Source organism: Lycorma delicatula, chromosome 11 (assembly GCF_047948215.1).
Source record: "Lycorma delicatula isolate Av1 chromosome 11, ASM4794821v1, whole genome shotgun sequence".
NCBI lineage: Eukaryota > Metazoa > Arthropoda > Insecta > Hemiptera > Fulgoridae > Lycorma > Lycorma delicatula.
The window spans coordinates 4518597-4541452 of NC_134465.1; the positions used below are offsets into that span (position 1 = coordinate 4518597).

Sequence of the window (22856 nt, forward strand, 5' to 3'; positions counted from 1 at the left end):
TGGCAGGACAACTTTGTAATGAATCATGTTATTGGACCGGTCTTGCTTGCTGTGAGGGACATTCCCTGCATGTATATTTTTTTTTCTGCCTTACCACCTAATGTGAGTGTTTTAGTTACTGATTAAATGGCCTACATAATAATATTATGATTAGAATTAAATATAATAACTTTTAGCAACTGATATTAATTACAATTTAAATTTCTTAGAATAAATCACACTATAAAAAATTTACTTTTTTTATAATTATATTTATAATATGTACATTACCATGGGTGGATTCAATATCTTTTCTATCTTCAAAAACACATTGAAAAAATTTTAAGTAAATAGACGCATAATAAAAGCAATCCTAAAAAAGAAGCAATAAACTATGATGAGTAAAGCAATCTGATTTAGATAATCATCTAATTTTATTATTAAAAAGATAATCCTTTATTCACCCTTCCACTCTGGATCCACCAGTGATTGTTACTGTAAATGTTTTTTCTTAAGTTTCCAATTAATTTATTATTCTTAAATACTAATTTTATGTTGTTAAGTACTACTGGTGTGTCTTAATAGGAAAAAAAGTAAATGAGTTTAAAACTGTTAAAAACAATTTTTATTAGTAGATATAAAGATATACAAAGGTTTTTTTATATAAATATTTTAAGAACTTTTTTAAAAATATATATTATCTTTTAAAATGAAATAGAATTTTATTCAAGCGATGAAAATGATTTTTATATATCTTAAGAAATATAGATTTATCATGAACTTTCAATTGTGTTAAGATAAAAAAAAACAGATGAAAATGTAAGAAGTTTTCTTGATAAAATTAAATAATACTGTTGGTCTTTTTGTAAAATGAAAAATAAGCCGCTGTTAATGTGTTATGCTGTGCTTGGAACCAAAGCGCTGGCTGATTATTGAAATACCTGTAAAGAGGAACTCTTAAATGTTTATACAATTCTTAATTTTTTTTTTTGTTAAAAAAAAAAAATTAAATGCGTGAGAACGCATTTATTTTTACTTTATAATGAGTTGATTTTATTTGCTAGCTATGTACAAAGTACAGCAAAAAAGCTTAATCGGTCATTCAATAAAGACCTGAAATCACACTTAATCTGTCACGATAACAGTGGGTAATTGAGTAAAACTTCTTACATGTAGCAAATTACAAATCATATTGTTTTGTTGTATACAGTCATAGTCTCATTAATGGTTATGACATGTTCTAAGGTTCAAGAAGCGTCAGCCTTAATAAATTTTGAATTTATCATAAGTCCTTACAGGGTTAGTTATCCGATGGGGGTTTAAGGATAATTTCTAATCTTTATGTTAAGATTGAATTGCTGATGACAAGTTTGATAACAAGTGTGATATAAGTTTAATGTAAATAATTTTTTACCAGGAAAAAAATAGTAGGCATTTTTAACCTATTTAAATGTCTAAAAAATTTATGATTTTATTTCTCCGTAAATCTGTTCAACTTTTTTCAATTGCAATATTACAGTCGATTAAGTTTAAATTACGGTGCAATTATTGCAATCTAGTTTTATCCTTATCAGTAAAAATTAATTTATCACAAGTAAAAATTGGTGATAAATTAAGTTATAATTATTAAAATAATCTGTTCTTCAGTATGTGTTTATAATTTATTTTTCAAAAATTTCTTTATTTAGCCTAATTATTTTTGATGAAATTTATAATATTTAATTGTACAGTAAAAATGTACGTAATTCATTGTAGATATTTTTTCTAATAATGATAATAATAATAAAAATAAACATTTATGATTTATTGTAATAGATAAATTAAAATATTTATTCAATTATTGTACTTTAATTTATAGTTAAAAGTTAAATCTTAGTTTGAAACGCACATTGAAAAAAATTGAGTTTTTACATTTTAATGAAGATTACCTACGCTGTTTATTTTCTGTATAAAATTTCCATTGTTCATTTGTTCAGTGTGGTTTTTTAACATAATCTATTTATACAGAAGAAATAAAATTATATCTTTTTAATATAGGATGGTGTATTGAAGAAAATAATTTAAGAATGATAAATTGTTAGAAATTTCAATTATTTACATATGAAAATCTCATTTCTTCATGTTATTTAGTTTGTTTGCTGCTATGCACTTATTAGTTTACATTTAGTGCCGATAACTTTTTCTCTAGTTAAATGTAAAATACCGGCATTTATTATTTTTTTATGAATAAAATTTTATAAAGTCTGAGAAAATACTTGCAATATGTTTGTGTAACAAATTATATGTTCAGTCTAAGTAATGTCATGGTTGCCATAAATCTGTTTTTATTGCTTAGGTTTACTTAATTGTTTAATTATGTAACTTTCAATTGTTTTTAATCATTTTTCATTAGATAAACTTTTTCAGGTACAGAGCTCTAAAAATATTTTTATTTTGGTGGTACTGAAATAAATATAATAAAATTGTTTGGTATATATAATTATGTCTAGGGGGTATATAAAAACATTGTAGTAAAAACTAATATTTAGAGCTGGTACACTTTTTGTACTACTGTACTTAAAGTGCTATCAAATACTACGATAATATTGAAAGCACATTTTATTCTTCTCTAAGCAAAATGGTTACATATAATATATAGGATGTAAATTGTAATATTACATTACATCCAAACATTACTACTGGATTATCTTTTGTACTGCGGTTTGCACATCTAGTATATCTTACTGCATGTGCAGAACTTTTCGTTACCTATATTTTCTGGAACGTATGGCTTTTATTTTTTATTTGTACTGACAAACTAGAGCTATTTTCCCTATTGATGTTGAGTTTTCCTACCTACAACAGCAGTTAACAAACTTCTTGATTCATCTGTTTGTGCAAAATGGCTGCATTTAACACTAACATCTATTAGATGCCATGAAAATAATCATTTATTTTCTAATTACTATAAATACTTAAAAAATATTATTCTTCAAATAAATATGCTGCTATTCAATAAGCTTACCCTAATTTTACCTTAATTCTTTGTAATTAACTTTTTAAGTTAATCTGAAATGATGTTTTAATTGGTTTGTAGGTTTTACAAAAAAGTTGAGTCTTGTGATAATCACAATGCCATTACTTTTTACTCTTCCAATCTATTTTGAATTTCCCATTAACCGATCAAATTTATTGACATAGTTAATATTTTGATATATTCAATTACTCTATAGCTGAGAAAGTGCTTTATTCCAATCAAAATATTTATATCAGTAAACAGTACAATTTCCTCTTTATTGGTAGATTTGTAGGTTTTTCCCAGTAGTCAATGCATTTTGTTGAGCATATAGATTTTTCTGATAACTGTGTATTATATCATAAATAAAAACCTCCTGAGCTTTACAGAAGGTAATTAATCTTTTACAAGTGATAACGTACCACTTTTATCAGGTAAATGGTCTATGTGTAGCTGGACAATCTGTTTTTCCCCTCTGAACGGCAGGAAAATCGATAAATGCTGTAAACTGAAGAGAATCTGATAATGGTATCATTATTGGACTGTTGTTCATCTTCAATAATAGACTAATAATTTCTTGTGATTCATCATTTCATTCAGAATCTTTAGTTACAGAAAAATTGGTACACAGATCAGATGGAATGGGCTGAGACAGTATTTTCAAAAGCTTTTTTCCTGATCTCCAAAACCTCTTTTTCTGATAATCTTGTTAGAAAACTCATTTTCTTTCACAAGTGAAATAAAAAGAAGCTAAATTACAGATTTGTATTTTGTTTTAGCTTATGTATTTTCGTAATTATTATAAGACCTCTGTACTTGAAAATTTTTGTAACAGAAAAATATAAAATTTTGTATTCTTAAAATAGATTAAATGTTGGTTATTTTTCTGATTATTATATTATTTATAATTGTAATGGTAGGTGGATTTTATTTAGTGCCCAAAAAAATCTGTAGAGAAATAATTGATACACATTTTGGATACTGTAATTTTATATAAAATTTTATGTTTTTGAATATTTTAGAAAAGATTACAACAATAACGTATCTTAAAAAGTACAAGAAATAACTTGCCTAGAAATTATAATACACTGTACACTATCTGTACCAGTGTTACAACAAAATTGTTACTGCTATCCTTGAAAGAGGCTTAAGCTAAGCTCTTGAACTTATTTGGCCAGTCATCTATCAAGAATAAATCTACAAATACTACCCAAATTTTTGACGACTAAAAATACAAATTCTATGCAAAAATATGCACAGACTAGAAATAAACAGTACCATAGTGTTTTAGTAGGAATGGTTAGTAACTGCAAATTAGAATTTGCTGAATCCCTACTGTGGTTAATAGAAATACTATTGACTGTAAAATTGTTGGCATAGCATAGAGAGACTGTGGAATTGTCATAAGTGTAGAGGGGTAAGTCATCTTCATCCTACAGATACAAGCATAGCAGCAAATTTGTAGTCTAGAAAGCTTTATTCATTTTGAAGCTTGAAGAAAAGTACTTGGAATATTTTAGTTAATTTAGGAGGTAATGTAATTTAGTTTATGAATGTATTAAAATAAAGATCTAGTTGAAATTGATAATTTAAAAAAGTGTTTAATGCATTTCAATTAATACTTTTTTCCTCTATAAAATTGAGATATATGGATGAAATGTTTGTTTTTCTAATAATTTTGTATCAAACTTTCTATTTTCTAGGTTTCCAAAGTATGTTATCCTAAGATTTATAGGTTTTGCTCTTGTATTTTATTGTTTGGAAAATGTTAGTCGCCATAATTTTTCTTAAAACAATAAAAATAATAATATATTCTTACATATTCGCTTCCTTTTCAAAATTAATTTATTGGTTGATGGAAATAATTCTCATTTTTCTAATTACCTTGTAGATTGCAATAAGAGCTTAAATAAGTATATTTTTATTAATAAGAAGCCATTACAAAAAAGAAGGGAGGGGAAAAAATTACTGACTAATGACAATTATTATTTCTGACTTAGAAAAATATTAAATCATTTACCTGTATCATACAAATTTATAATTTTAATAATATATGTATACTTTCTCTCCACGAGATATGCATTTACTTGGGTATCAAATTAACCCTTTGACTAGTGTACTGGTAATGATTACAATTCTGCAAAACTAGTCCCTGGAAGTAATATATATATATATATAGGTTATTATGTGTTTTAGGGTTTTTAGGTAGCCTGTTTGCCTCATTTAGATTTTATATTTATGAAATATGGGAAAATAATATGAATTGATTTATATAAAATGTGTGTAAATTTTGTGTGGAATTAATTTGTTGTATATATGTTGAGGTTATAGGAATAGAATTGTGTATTGACTGCAATGACAAATTTCTATGGGAAATAGATAATGATGTGCAATGCTTTCTATTTGATAATGTGAAATTTTTAAATTATTTATAATGAAATAAATTTGCAGTTAAAATAAATTCACATCGGTAACTAAAACAGTTTTTAATTCTCTGGTTGTAGGGTTATCAAATATAACCTGTTTAATATAATGAGATCATGTATGGCTGGAGAAGGAATTATTGCACATTCTGGTTGTATTGTGGATTCAGAATGGTTAAACTAATGTGTAAATTCACAAATATGTTTCATCGAATACAATAATTTTAGTAATAGTAAATGTTATTTTTTTCTTCAGATATTTTACTTATTTGCACTTTTAATCCTTGGCGGGTGGAAACCTATATATGGGTCTCTGAATGTGACCGGTTATTTGTCTTATATGTAGTTGTTATATGTAGTTACATATAAATTACAAGAGATGGCAAAAGACAGGAATTCCTGATTCAGATGAATTCAGTTATCAGATGAGTCCAATGACTGTGCATATGTAACAAGACGCTTGCATTTTTTTTTGCTCATTTTTTAGTAATTTGTTTTACAAACTGTTCCTTCCAAAACATCATTTTTGGGAAGGAAATGAATAAAAGTGTTTATATTATTATAATAAAACCATATTATACTATTCCCTGCCTAGGTGCATTACTTCAAAATTGTTTTTTTTTAATATTACTATCAATGTTACTACATTGTTTTTTTTTAATATTACTATCAATGTTACTACTATTATTCTGTGTCTTTTACATTAAAAGAACTCAATGTAAAACATAGCCAAAATCATCACCTATAGTTTGCAAATTCTCATGCGCTCAGAGAGTCTTGTTGCGTTTTCACGTAAGCTTTTTCTCATGAGATAATTAAACACTGTTCCTTAACCAGATTGGTGGCAGAATCACCAAAAACACAATGTATATTTGTTTTTCTTATGCTTGAGTGCATGTTTTAAGTTACTTTAACACTTAGAGTGCTGGGGGTATCAAAACGTGACTGTTTGTTGAATGCTAGCCATTTTTTCTTATTTGTAATGTTGTAAATTTAGAACTAAAAATAATATAAAATTGTTACTTCCATGACTGAAACCCTCAAATCTTCTAGTTTCAAATGATATATAATATATACTTCTACCATTTATGAATAAAAATATAGCAGATTTTTGAAAGCCTGTTTTTTAAGTAAAAAAAAAATTTTTTTTACATTTGGTTCACACTTGAACACTAACACTAATATTTATTAAAATTACAGTAGGCCTACACCAAAATAGTTTTACTTTTTTAAAAATTTAATTTACAGGTAATTTTTTTGAATGAAAACTTTTAAAACAAGGATCTTTACATAAACCGATTTTGCATTCACAACAGTGAAATGATGTATCCTTTCTTGTCACTTTCCCATTTTATTTCTTCCCTTTTTCAGAGCAAACCTTGCACATTCTCTGACACCTTTTTTTCCTGGTGGCACCGGAATTTTCTGTAGAAAGTGTTTTCACGTTACGTGAAATCGTTGAAATTACGTGTTTTCAATTACAAACATGTAATTTCAGCGATTGTAACTTTACGATACCAAATCGATTTTATAATAATCGATATTACCAAAAGCACACTCCTCTATGCCTTATTTAGGTACTATAATGTATACGAAAAACAGTGGAGTTGAATTTTGACGGGATATTACACTTAATAACACATAAATATGAACTACGTCAAATGACGTGATTCGCATTTCTCGGTAGTTACGTCATTCCGTCATTTGACGGAACCTTGCACATTCTCTGACACCTTTTTTTCCTGGTGGCACCGGAATTTTCTGTAGAAAGTGTTTTCACGTTACGTGAAATCGTTGAAATTACGTGTTTTCAATTACAAACATGTAATTTCAGCGATTGTAACTTTACGATACCAAATCGATTTTATAATAATCGATATTACCAAAAGCACACTCCTCTATGCCTTATTTAGGTACTATAATGTATACGAAAAATAGTGGAGTTGAATTTTGACGGGATATTACACTTAATAACACATAAATATGAACTACGTCAAATGACGTGATTCGCATTTCTCGGTAGTTACGTCATTCCGTCAAATGACGGGAACAGCACTCTAAGTGTTAAATAGTTTTTGCATAACGGTTTTTTTAAAAATGTCTTTCGCCTACAGCCATAAACATGGCTGCCTGTGAAGGGTTAATTGTAAAAAACACAAGTTTTTATTTTTTGTAGTTTGTAGTTAGTTTTAAATTTGTTGAAAAAATATAAAATAAAACATGCTTTACATTTTAGTTTAATATTGATATATTTAATTTAGAGATTAATTTAAACTAGTTATTATATTTTGAATTACTAAAGATGACTTTTAATAAAGTTTAATGCGTAGTTTAAATTTACAACAAACAATTTGAGGATTTTATAAAGAAATTTAAATGTAGAGAACAATGAAAACAGTTCTGGCTTGACCAATAACAATTTGCAATCTGTTTTACTAGCTTCAGCTCCAGTTCCTGCATATCAACATATGAGCTTTTTGATTTGTGCACCAAAATAGGGATGATAAAATAAATTTGATTGTAAGAAATTAACTGTAACTTTACCCACATACAATTTAAGAAGAAAAATTATTAGAAAAGAAACCACATGGCGTTCATTTTAAACATAATTACGCACATATATGTAAATAGCATTTCATATTATTAACATGAATTTTTACTCTTAATTGAATTTATTCCTGGATCATTAATATTATGTACAGCATTATACGTAGAAACTTATACAAATTGTGTAACTTAGGAACTGATTATTGTGGATTTGTTTTTTAGGAAAATTCTTACTTTGTAGACATAGATGAGAATGTATCCTTGTTTATGGATAAAAGGGTTCTACTGTTATTAGATATGTGAATATATAGGATGTCCATTCTGGAAAAGAACTAATATTAAAACTTAAAAATCCTGTGTGATTCTAATGATTATTTAATAATAAATTGTAGGGTTTTATTACTTGAGGAATTTACTCAAATAACCTCAGTACATATTATGTTTATTAGTACTATAAATAGCATTAAGATTATTTCTTTTTACTAAATTTGTATTGTTTTTGTCATAAATTTTTTTCTTTATGTGACCAGTTTGTGCTATAATTAATTCATGTATTTTTATCATATAATTTTTTCTTTGTACATAAAATAACAATGTATATGCTCAAAAATGTCTGTTGGTACCACCTATATTTTGTTGGCTACTTTCAGAACTATATTTATTCGCATTGTTGCCTAAACTGATCAATTCTTTACAGTAAAACTTAATTAATTTAGATTTGTCATATAATTTAGATTGATTTCTCCAAACATTTTTAAAAATATTTCAGCAATAGTATCTAATTCTTCAACAATACCTAATGTGAATTCTTGTAATCACAAGAATTAATTTTTCAAAATGCTGATGTACATGTTTTGAATAATAATGAGAAAGTTCCCTATGAAGAAACATATGAATAAGAAACTTATGGGAAAGTCTGCAATGGTGACTTTCTGAAGAGGTTGTCGAGCAGATTTTTGAATTTAATGAATTCAATTCTAACAAAGAAGCCACAAATGTCTTGCCGAATATTTGTGTATACATATTTTGACCAGAACTGGGATGAGAAGCTCCTTCTAAGCATGAATTTGGACTATGATCAGTCTCAGGCGCGTAGGAAGTGACAATTGAATTATTTTAATACCCTCACAGGAATTTATCAAGAGCCTTAAGCCTTAGCCTTTGATAGTACAGTCGAATAACCATCAGCCTTATCTGGCCATGATAAACCTATGGTCTCAACATAGATAGGAAGCTAATCTTCTTTCCTGAACTATTTAACAATTTAATCTTAGCTGCATGGTAACCAAATCACTTGGGATCTCTTTCAAACTCATCTTTCTAATTACTAAAAATATATAATTATGTTTAAATTTATTTTTTACTGTCTTCGTCTTATTTATATTATATATTTAATTCTCGATTACTTTGTTAAATACTCTTCTTTACTTTTTACTGTAAATACTATAAAATTATATACTCGTTGTTCCTCTTTCTTCACTGTACATTCTAAATTAGTGAGGTTTTACTGTAAAAAGTTTTCCTTATCAAAATAGTTTGGCTAAATATTACTTGTATTGTCATTCTGCACTCGCTATGATAATCGCTTAAAGCTTGTTTTTATCTGGTATCCGTGTATGTATATTATATGTTTTATTATTAGACAAGTAACAATGATAATAATAATAATATTTCATAAAATTAAATATTAACAAAAAATTGCCATAAACAAATTTCAATAATTTTATTGTTTGTGTAAGGCTTAATTGGTTTACATAAAAAAATTTAAAAAAAAATTATAATACATTTTCTAACCATTTTATGTAAACATTATTAATAATCATTATAAGCGTCCAGATTATTTATAGTATGTAAAATGTGTGTGTGTGTGTGTGTGTGTGTGTGTGTTTGTGGGTAAATAATAATTATAAAATAATGTGTGTTTGTTTTTCTTATTTTTATTAATTTTGTTTCAGTAAGTATATTAACACTTTAAAATCTGTAAATAATTAAAATAATAGTATGTGCTATTATAAATGTTGTTTAATTTATTTAAAATTATAATAATAATTTTAAAAAAAAATAGGAATTAATTGTAGGTTTGATTATATATATTATAATATAAGATATTTATAGGGGTGTTTAATTTACGCATATTGTGTAATGGGGTTATATTTAGAAATATATATATTTATTTATATCTAAATAATATTAATTTGTTATGTTGTTAATCACTATGTGTATATAAAATTATATTTTTTAGTTAGTTTTTTGTTTAAAAATTGGTTTTATTAGTATTTGTCATTAATAAAGTGTATTTTATTACTAATATTAACTGTATGGTATATATTTACAGTATGGTATATATTTACAGTATTTTGTTTGTTTGGATCTTGAATAATAGTCTTTTTTTTTCATAAACCCAACAAGTCCTTGCTTAAAGTTATTCTGGGGAGAAAAACAGGACGTCAGATTATGTAGCCTATTTGCTATTAGAAAATAAATTTTGTAAATGTTCTAAAATCAAATTTTCTTATATAAATTTTGTTAGTTTTTTCTTCACATTTTTGTTAGCGGTCATATAAGATTTGGCAAAATAATTTTATTATTTACCCCACTTCTCATAATTTAAAGTTTGTAAACATCAACATTAATTTTTTGCTCCAAATAAATTTTTTAATATGGAGATGAAATATAAAAGGGATATCCTCCTTTTATTTTTAAATATGCGATTCAAGAAATGAAATTAAACAGAACCTTTGTCTTCTGGTTGGTGTCACTGGGTTTTTTGGTGTTTCGATCGATCAAAAGTTTGGCGCTTACAGAGGTATGCGCCAAACTTACAAGAGATTCAATCCCAGATTGTAATATTTTAAAACTGCTTGTTTATTATTAATAACTAATTGTGATTCATTAAGCTGTGTGTATCTCTGCATAATTAAATCACCAATCACAAAGTTTTTATATTGCAGTTATACTTTTCCCTAGATTATATTATATAAATTTAATAAATATATAAAAAGTAGTTTAAATGGAACAGTTCTTTTTCACAATAATTTGTTTCATTTATGTATACAGTCAAAAATTGCTTAACTTAAGTTTTGCTTGAGTTTATGGAACATTAATACTTTTTGCATATTTCCAGTTGAATGTATAACAATTAATCAACCCATTACTAAACAGTTCGCTTCATGACAGTATTTTCTATGAAAATACCTGAAAAATTAAAATATTCATTCGGATTGGGTCTTCAGAATCTTCTTCAGAATTACGAATTACACCCAAAATTTAAAATAGTATTTTTATATATGATACTGAGTATTATACTCTTAATAACTGATATAGAAAACAAATTTTAGTTTGTTAGTTTTTTTTTAATCTTTCAATATTTCTGAATGGAAACTGTATATGTAATGCTTTTCCTCTGAAGAAAGATTTACATTAATTTATTTTTATATCATAGTAGAGATCTATTTATGATTGACTTTGATGCATTATCAAATAAAATAAGCAGCACGAATTATTATTTTCTCTTAAAGTAATGATGTTTATTATTCCTTCAGTTTCCCATGGTACACATCTTTTCCAAAAGGTTACATTTACTGTGTGATATTAACATACATACATGTGCCCTATTGTTTATTAATATATGTCGAAGTAGTTAATTAAAAGTTTAACTTTTTTGTTTTATATTTCTTCTAAGGAATACTTATCTATGTTTTACCATTGTTAGTTATGTATAATACATGCATCTTTGAAAAAATGAAACTTCATGATGTTTGTCTTCAAACATCATAAACATCAATTTTTTCACAAAAATAATTGTGCAAAATTATTGTTTTTCTTGGCATTTTTATCACTGCGAGGTATTCTCCTTTGCCTATTTAACAGAATTTTATGTTGGTGAATAATATGTGGAATTTTTTTAGATGTATTTCTTGTGGTTACTTGAAACATAGAAATTTTAATTCTTTAAGTAAGGCCTTATGGGTTTGTTATATTATTTTAGAAAATATTCATAAATATTATTAATAAATTTACATTTATGGATAATAATTTTTATAAATAATTTTTTTTCTATAAAACAAATTTTTCATCATGGTGCTCCTATTAGAATTTCTTTTTCACGTTACATATTAGTGATATTGCTTAATAACACTATATAAAATGTGTGTAGTTTAGTAGTTTTATTATTTGTGAATTAATGAATATAATTTTAATAGCGTTATAAGTATAACAAAATAAAATAATTAAAAAATATTAATGTTAATTTCATCTATTTTAATAACTAGTTCAAAATATTGAGTGTAATTACTAATATATATTAGTTGTTCCTGAAATAATGTGTTTAAAAACAAATCGCACTTATTATGAAAATATTATTTTTAATATGTACATTCTAAAACCGTAATGCAGATAAAAATAAAATGTTTTTTTAATTATACATGTATGTACATGTGCAAATAAGTATTCATTCTATTTCTTGAATTTTTTTATGAAGAATTAGGATATACCTTTAATTTATTACTGCTATGAAATTTTACGTTTCTTTTCACAACCATATAACATACTTGAAAACACATTTAAATGTATTTTTCTTTTAAAAAAAAGTGAAATTAAAACCTGAGATTTGTAATCTTTATTTATTCATTGGAAATTAAATTGTTGATTTTATTCTGTAATATCTTATACAACTAATGTAAATGATACATAATATTTTTAATTTCTAGGTTTATCCTTTTTCTGTTTGTGGTATATATGAATTTTTCCTGCCGAAACATGTATATTAATTTTCTTTAAACCATTTTGCCCTGGTTTTTCATATAGCTGTGACACATAAATACATCTAAAATACATACAACTTTAGACAATATGAAAATGTTTAGACTCTGTGAAGAAGTAATTGGGAAACCATTTCATTCTTTACTTTCCTTAGAATGCTATATATGGAATGTTTATCATAGAGAATGGTTATGTTATTGATTACAGCCACTCCATTGTTTAGGTTGCCTAAAACCAGTTATGATTATGTATTTGAATGCATCAAAATCCTAAAATAGATGCATTGTTTTTCCTTTGATTAAAAAAATGTTTCATATTACTCAAAAAATGAGTTATATTAACCTTTTAATAATAACTACCGGGCGATAATAACGCCCAAGCGTTATTCGCTCACAAACAACCAAAAAAAAAAGTTTCATTCATGTGTGTGCTTTAGTTTTAATTTTTTGCTGGCACGTACATAAGAGATAGTGTGTACCCATTTTTTCTCTAAATTTATTTTGTGTTATAATTTTTATTAGTATTTTTAAATTGCAGAAATATATAATTAATAATAATGTGTTATGTTAGAATGATTTCAGTTTTATCTGCATTAATTTTTTATGCTTTATTATTAGGAATTCACAAATACAATATAACGTTTTTGTAATTTCAATAAAAACTATCCAGTTTACCTATTTTGGGTTTTATGTTATCTCTCTGATGCTATCAAATGTGGATATTTGTTATAACTAATCCAAACTCATTGAAATCATACCAGATTCATCTCTTGTTTGCATAATTTTAATATCGCAGTAAAGATTTTTACATTTTCGTGCCAGTCAAACAGATCATTTCTATTAGTGCTGAAGTCTTCTATCATTAATTTCTATTTCTTTTTCCACTGTATGTAGTAGTTAGTACATCTCAATTTCATTTCAAAAAGTATAATTTGGTTGAATGCGTATTCTGCTTTAATTAAAATCTTTTGCATTGCAGTAGTAAATCTATTTTTTATATTGCTTATCAAACAAATATTGATTGTTTGATGAAACAATCACACATCACATTAATGAAATTAATTGTGATGAACATAATATTTTTCTAACAACTTAAATATTTATTACTTTATATATGAAAGTAATAGCAAAATAAAGTTTAAAATACTAAACAACATGGTCTTGGTAAAATAACTAAATTTACTGTTATTTTAGTAAAAATAAATTTCTTGCTATTACAATAGAAATAAAGGGATATTTCATAAATGAACGCCCATTATTATTTTTTACTTGTACATTTATGTTTAATTTTAGGCTGTATTTATTTACTGTTGTATGTATTTCCCTGATTATTTACTAATGCTCTAGAAGGTGCTATTTCATTGAAATTAGCACTTTCATTTAGCTTCCGGATAGTTAAAAAAATAAATAGTTAAAAAAAAAAAAACTCTGGGATTGTATTAACTAGAAGTGCATAAATGATGAAAATTAATAAATTTGGGTATTCTGCTATCAAAGAGTAAAAAAAAAAAAAACATTTTATTATTGTATCATAAGTGTTTGTGTATTTGTTTATAATATTATTGTTCAGTATAAATATTTTGTCCGAAACAGATTGGAAATCCCCTTAATAAATGTCCCTTCAGAAGTTATGTTCTTAAGGAAAGCTCAACTTTTAGATGTGTACTTTCTTGAATGATTGCGTACAATTATAATGTAATAAATGATTGATCTTATTGATAAATGTACAAAGTAGTTTTTTACTTTAAAGCTTATTTGTGTTCGTATTTTTTAGTGGAATAAAACACTGTAATTTTTATGTCTCATTTTATGGAGAAGCGAGTGATGGCCTTGCAAAATCTAATATATCAAGAAGATTATTATACTTGAGACGGTAGCAAATGAGTGAACAAAAATACAGTTACAGTTTATTAGCGTTATATACAGTAATAGAACTCAATTCGCAGATAGTGATTAACAATTTCTAGATCCCAAAACAATATATTGGCTGATCTCTGTGATTATAAAGAACCTTTATCTGAAGGTTCTGGGTTCAAGTTCAGGGATGGCATTTTTCAATCCTACAAACTTCATTATCGTTCATCAGTTACTGATGAACGTTACTGCTCTGTTATTGAGCACCAGCTTTATAAATAGATATATTCAAAAGATAATGAAAAGTTTGTCTAATATCAAAGTGCACCGATTTTTGTATGCTGACTTAAGTGGAACAGTAATAATCATCTACTGTGGCTCTTATTTGGAAAATTCTGGGTCCTGGCATTTTACGTACATTAGAAACTCTAGGTTTCTGTAAAGTTAATTATTCAATAATAAATCTGTAAAACTGATCATTATTTAATAAATATATCCTATGGAATATAAAAAAATACTTTAGCATAAATTAAATCTTATGTTTTTCTTGTCGTTCAATAATGTTGACAGAACTGATTATTTTGCTTATATTTTGAGAATATTCTAATACTGGAGCAAAGTTTATATGTTTTAATAAATTATTTACACTATAGTAGAGTAAATGTTTTCATTATTTAAATTTTTTTACCTTGAATTTTGTTGACTGTAAAAAAGGGTCATTTTGTTAGTTTGTCTGCCTCTTCAGTTAGTGGTCGGGTTGGATTTGAAAAGAGCTGTTTGGTCGGCAAGCTTGTTAATGTTGATAGCGAATGGCCATGCCAGCCCAGTTGTTATAACTGCATGGTGGTTCTTAAAGAACAGGATCGGCTGATCACCATCCATTCCAGGACCCTGATTGGGACTGTCTGTGATAAACGTGTGAGCTCCTCTGCTTTGTGTCAAATTCTTTCTGGAATATCTTGTGAACATTAGGTACACTGGCAATAGCTGTAAAAGCATTACAGCTGCCCAATTTGCAGCAGTAGGAGATTTTTGGTCGAATTAGTTGGTGTGTTATGTCATGATGGTCAGTATAATCAGTGTTGATCGGCTGATGTGACTCAATCCCTGAAAATAATGAGGCTCTGAATTTGTTGCTTTACACTGATGACCTGGTATTGCAGTTAATCTTGGCAGCTCTGATGTTATTTTTATTAAGTACAAATTAAATGTTGCTGCAATATATACAATTTATATAAACATATTTTATAAAAAATATACTTTTTAAATAAAATCGCAGCTTAGCTATTAAAAGAAATCTGTTGAGTAATATTACATTATAATTATTGATGATTATAGAAAAAAAGGGAAGATGAGTTTTATTCCATTATTTCAACTTCTTTTGTTGGATTAATGTTTATTGAAAATATGTTTATAAAACAGTACAACTTTTTTTGTTGGATGCTGTGAATTGTAAGTGAAAAGGGGTGGTCTGGTTGCTATATCAGTGTAATAGTTTTTCAGTAGTACTGTAATTAGTTTGTCATTGTCATAGTAGGGACTATTCAATTATCTGGTGTATTTTTCTGCAGTGGCTGCAGTAATTGTTAACATGAGTAAACATCAATTGTTAAATTGAAAGGAATTACAACTTGATAAGTGGAAAGTACAAGTTGACGAGTGGAAAAGAGATTTGTTGAATTTTGATCACTTATTATTCATTTTATTTTTAAAATAAGATATAATTTAGATTCTATAAATATAGAATAAACATTTTTTTTCATTTTAAAATTTTAATTTGAATTGAGTAAAATAGGTTAAATTTTTCTTTTTATATAAAGCCTGTATATAATAATTAATAATGGATATTGTTTATGAATTTTATAATATTTGTTAGACTTTTCCTTACGTTAGTAATTAGTGAATTTGTTTTTTTTTTTTTTATAATAAATTGTTATGTACAATTTTATTTTATTTATTTACTCTATGAAAAAAATGTGTGTGTATGTATGTGGGTGTGTTAATTTTTTATTACTTTAACTTGTTTTTTCAATTATTGCTAAATTAAATTAATAAAAATATGTAAATGGAATGTGCACAAAATATTAATAATTAATTGAAATATATTGTATATAATCATAAATTGACTATTGAACTTGCCTACTTTTATTGCTTTTAATAATCGGAAACTTCAGTTATGAAATTTTTTAGTAGAAATCGTTTCGTATTTGATAAAATTTGATTATATATTTGAAATTTTAAACATAAATGAATTTTTTTTCTTTAGGATTCCTTTTTGCAGAGAGAGAGAGAGAGAGAGAGAGAGAGGATTATTTATTTTGAAATAATTTATTTTCAGTTCTTGCTTGTTCATATTTTTAAATTATTTCTTATAACTGAATTTTTAATTTTATTGTTCAATTGCATTCTCGGCAATATTTTAAAACTACAATCTACAACAATGATACATTTTTTACAAATATTGTTTATGTGTAACTTAATGGAAAAGTTATTATCTCTGCAATGAGGATGTCAAGAAACAAGCTTTTTTCATAAGTGTTTTGTTTTATATTGTAATGAAATTTTTTTCTGAGAATTACAATTTAACATATGTATATACCCAGTAAAAAACGTTTTGTGTTATCTGACCAGATTATGTGACAAAATACTCAAAATAAACATTTTACACATAATTGTCTTTACATTGAACTTATCTCTCCTTAATCCAAGTGTAAATAGGCTGTGTATTATAACTTTAAAAATTATATATACATGTAGTTTAAATATTAATATTAAAACATAAGAATATCAACTTGTGCTCATTTGACTGTTGACTGATGTCCAGCAAAAACTACTGAAGATTCAGAGTTTAAAGGAATTAAAATGGAGTTATAATGAAATTTACTATTTTAATTTTTCGGTAACAAATTAAGATACGCTTGATTTTTGTTGTTGTATATTCTTCATGTGAATATCTATAAAAACGTAATTTCTAGATTTTTTGAATTCTCTGTAATCAATGAAGATATCAACTTGCAAGAAAAGTAAGGTGAGAAATCTGTATCGATAATTTAAGGAGAGTAACTAAGAATCTTTGGAATGTAAGAAATAATTTTTTTCTAGTCTTATCATTTTTAAAGTTTTCATTAGAATGATGATTATTATAGAAACATCATGACATTATTATGGCATTAAACCATAAATTGACCGTAAACCATAAGTGAAAAATAAGTTAATACACAATTTAATTTAATTTAAGAAATTCTACCGCATAAGTTATCTGAAAAAGTTAAAAAATTGGAAAACACGAGAGGAATAAAAAAGAAATCAAAATTGGTTCATTGACAAAGAATACATCAAAAACATAAAATTGCATACTTACCTCTGTTATAAAATTGATCAACTTTGTATTTGTCTTAAAAAAATTGGCCAGTAAAATATTATATTTTTATATACATAATAAAATTATTATGTCTAATAATAAAGATTTATTAATTTAAATCTATTGTCCAAGGGACCAAGGGACCCTTCATACTGGAGTATGTTTATTTAGCAACAGCATATCATTAATAATTTCCTGTAGGTGTCCCTAACATTTTTTTTTTTGGTCTTTGACTTTTATCCATCTTTGGAATTGAGAGTTTTGAGATTATATTCATTGTAGCTCAGTTTTGAGAAAGTGAGACATAATTTCAAAATAAAATGGTAACAATTTTATGAAATGAAACATAATTTGATTTAACTAAAGTGGTTACAATTTTGAAGATTTCAAAATAAATATGATGTTGAAAATGTAGGATTAAATATGTATACAAAATTCACTCTTAAGATAAGAGTTTGTTTTAAAAATATAAATTACAGAAAACAAAGATTTTTAATTCTTTGAAGTTGTTTTATTATTCTGATATGTTTTTGAGCATTGGATCATGTATCAAAATTAATATTTTCAAATTAAACTATTCCATTTTTTTTTTTTTTAAACAATAGGTGGGCTGGCGCAGATAGTTATTTAGCTTATCATTTGGTTAGTTGGCATTTGAGGCTAAGCTTTGTAGTTACTATTTTAACATGTGTTGGCCGTGCCAATATCTTATTACTTTGTGGTAGATTGTAATTAACAGTATATAAAACATTATTTACGTCTGGCGCAGGGATGTAAAATATCCTTTAGTATAACTCTTTTTGTTTATACGAGCTTCATTTTTAAGAAGTTTTAAGCTTAAAGTTAATGAAAATTAAATTTAATACTGGTAAATTTTTATTAGTGTTGCGGGTATGATTTATTTAAAATAGGTGCATTTTTCCCTTTGATGTGATTGGCTCTGCATATGTGGTAATTGAAGACAAAAGCATACGGACATAAATTAATCTCACAGCTGAAAAACCAAAATTGTGTTATCGTGTACTACATATAGTGTTAATAAATTTTTAATATATATTACAATAATTATGGTCCTGAAAGATTATTTGTGTTTCCTGACACCATCTTAACATTTTTTTTTTTTTCTTTTAAATAGAATAATATAAATACGAAACATGATTTTTATTATTTTTTATAAAAATGTTTTGACGCATTGCTCGCTGTTGTAAATTAAATTTTTATTACTTTATTTTTCAATCGTATTAATTATATTGATTAATTTATTACAATTTTCATTTTAGATTAAAATATTGATCTAAAAAGTAATTTGCTTAATGTTTGTTTGTTCCCTAGTATAGCATGTAAATTCTGATATTTAATTTTCAAAAACCAATTCTGTGTTTGTAAAAATAAAAATGTAATGTTTATGCACAAGTCACATATATTGCAACTATATATTTTTTTTTAATTTGAATTAAAATTTTTGTTCTATTGATGTTTTTAAATCAGTTTTAAAAGTATGTTAGTGGAACTTGTCTCCGTAATGTCCGCTGTATTTTTGTTAAACCCTAGTTAAGTAAAATACAAAAAAAAAATTTTTTGATAAAGTAGCAAACCATAACTTTCGTTACATGAATTAAAAAAAATACTTGTAGATAATTTTAATTTAACTGTTTATAGATTTCTTTATATTATTTTTTTGTGCAATGTATTTAAGTTGACAATTATTTTTTTCTGTATTTTTATTGTGAATTGAAAGTGACTGTAAAATATGTGTAATTGTTTTGTTGAATTAAAATTTAGTAGTGATTTTCTGTGAAAATAAGTGCGTTGTTTCATAAGGTTTTTAATTGTTATTGTTATAATAGTATTAGATAATTTAACATTTTTATTTATGGTTGATTTATTTTGTTAAAGTGCGTGTGTGTATAAAAAGAAATTGTTTTGTGAAGTATAACATAATTTTAAATTTTTGTTTATGGTTGATTTATTTTGTTTAAGTGCGAGTGTGTATAAAAAAATTGTTTTGTTTTTGTTTTGTGAAGGATCTAACACGATAATTTAAAATGTTCTTACAGAATCAGATAATGAAAGTGTTCCTTCATCGACTCCGTATAAATCATCTTTATCACCTTCACAACGACAACAAATGTTTTCATCAAGATCATCACCATTAAGAGTGAAAACATTAGAAGAGATAAGATTGGAACGGATACAGAAACAGTCTGCTGCATATTACAACTTCGATGATGATTTTAATGATAAAGAACAGCCTAATAATAACAGGAGGATTACAGTTTTATTGAATAATAATAATAAAGATAATATTGATAGAGAAGATGTGAGTGTTAATAACAATGATAAAGGACGTGGAATATATCAGGATTTTAAAGTACTTACATTAGATGAAATCAGGAAAAATCGGAAAAAACGTCTCTCTTCATTAACTAATAATATGACTGATAATACTGAAAATGTAAAAAGGTGCAAGACTTCAGTAACAACACAGTGTTTACCAGATTCAACATCAGAAACTCAGATTAATGATGATGATAATCAGGTAATCTGTTCAGCTAATAAAATTAACTTTAATAATGATATGAGTGATTTTGTAGAAACATCGGATCACAGTAAAGAAATTAAATCCACTGAAATTTTATGTAAAAGTAATTATAAAAATAATAATAATAATAATGATGATTTTAAACAAAAACCAATCAAATTACGAAGGTTTATTAGTAAAAGGAAACTTGAAGATATCGATAAGAATTGTGTGATTCAAGATCAGTGTAGTAATAAAAAGTTACAACGTGTTAACACAGTTACCGATGATAAAGACATGTGCTACAGTAGTAATAGTAGTGTTAGTAGTAATGCCAGTGCAAGCGGTAGACCTGTTTCTATTAACAATGGGAATGATACATTCAGTTACACTGATAATTTATCAACATTTTCTTCATCAAATTTATGTGACCAAATTTTGAATGTTAATGAAAATGATGTAGAAACTATTGATATTTTAAAAGATATTGATGATCTTTTGAATAATTAATTTTTTTTTTTTTAATTTTAATCAATTTTTAATGTAACCATTTATACATATTTACTATTAGTACTGTTTTTTTTTTTTATAAAGAAAATGTGCTTATATGTGATATGTGCTTATTTATATCTCTTAATTTGTTTGATTTTTCTGATAAATTATTTTTAGTTAAAAATAGTGATTGTAAAATATGAACAATGTTAAAAAAGCACATTTATAATTTTAAAACATTTTGCAAAAAGAAATTTATTTATCAAGCATCCAAGATAAAATTAGTTTTAATTAGGAAAAAGATTATAATAAATATTTCCCAATAATAGATCCAAACTACTTATTAAATTCAATTATGTTTACCAATTGACAATCCATCCATATATATATATATATATATATGTACTGATTTTATAAAATTTGAAATTCATATTTGTGTGAAATCAACCCGGCCTCAGATGATTTAGATTGGGGATTTATAACTCTTGACAGTGAGGAAGACAATATAAGTAAAGCGGTTTTATATTTTCCCAAAAAATTAATATTTGATTTATCAAGTACATATTTTTACCATTTAAATTGATGAAATTTGCCCAACCTGATTGTTCATTCTTATATGTCACATCTGGTTTTAATATGTCTTTCAACATTTATTGTTATAATTTATGTGTCTGGTTTGTTGTAATACTTTAATGACGAGTAAGTTTAATATTAAGCAATATATTTATCATTAACAAAAAATAATAAATAAATAAATATGTTTATAATAAGGCAGTTTTAAAGTTTAATTCTTGATATTTCAGTATAGTTCAATTAGAATAGTCTAATTCAATCCAGATTCTATCAAAATTTCTGATAATCCGAACCAGTCTATAAAAAAAAATGAATGTTTGTTAAAAACATTAGTCAAGCAATAGTTAATAATCAATAAAGTTACTTAATCATTAAATCATTTTGTATCATTTTTTAATTAAGAAAAATTAAAAACTTTACCCACTGGATTTGTCTAGTGGTAAACTCATTGTAAATCAGCTGATTTTGAAGTCAATTTTGAGCTGAGATTCAAATCTAATAAAGGGTAGTTACATTTATTCAGATTTGTGATCGTGGATACCCGGTGTTCTTTGGTGGTAGTTGAGTTAGGGTATTAGGACTAAATTTTGTTGTTGCGAGCAACATTATTGGTGGTATATTGTGTTTAATTTGCCTCAAATTTCAAGACATTCACAGAGATTGGCTCAATAAAAGTAGAACTAGGTGCGGGGTTCATGCTTCTGTAGGACATGCTAAGGCAAAAGCTGAGTTAATGTCTATAGAAGCATTTACATCGGTGGCATCCCAATGAGGCCAGGCTTATTACTATGAAATGTAAAGTCAGAGGGCGATAGATGACTCTGTTAATGCCCAACACTGTGAGGAAAGGGGGGGGGTGACTTGTCACTAGGCGGGTGTCTTCCCCTATGGGGTTGGAATGTTCTTTGGTGGTTGAAACCACATGTCTCAGGAGTAGTCAACCTGAGATTGTTCAAGTCTACAAATTTTACTGGTTCAGTTACATTACACTAATTTGCTAATGACCTGCATCAACAATTAAACTATAATCTTTTTTAATTTCAGTATCCATACTTAAACTTTGACAGCGATTTTGTAAAATAATAGTATAATAAATTTTTTTCTTTATACACTTATTTTATTTTAAATCACAATTTTTATATAATTTATAAAACAGTGAACAGCATTTTACTGGTATGTTGTGTTAATTTACACTTCCATAATCTCTGAACAAAATTAAAAGAAATTAATTTAACATAATCAGATTTTACTGATTTCTATAATTTCTGCAAAATATTCTTTTTTCAATTCTTTTTTTTTTATTTTTAATTCACTGATAAAACCAAGTAATGAAAAAAAATATTACTTTTAT

At 25.9% G+C, this 22856-nt stretch overlaps 1 protein-coding gene across 1 annotated transcript in view; it reads left to right on the top strand.

Moving 5' to 3' along the window:
• The window catches only part of LOC142332086 (uncharacterized), a 42930-nt gene extending 20277 nt beyond the window's left edge, over positions 1-22653 (top strand). Inside the window, exon 6 of the mRNA XM_075378291.1 lies at positions 19977-22653. Coding sequence (XP_075234406.1) covers positions 19977-20950 — 974 coding nt within the window. The 3' untranslated portion in view covers positions 20951-22653. The remainder of the gene's footprint in view (positions 1-19976) is intronic.
• Positions 22654-22856: the final 203 nt, after the last annotated feature.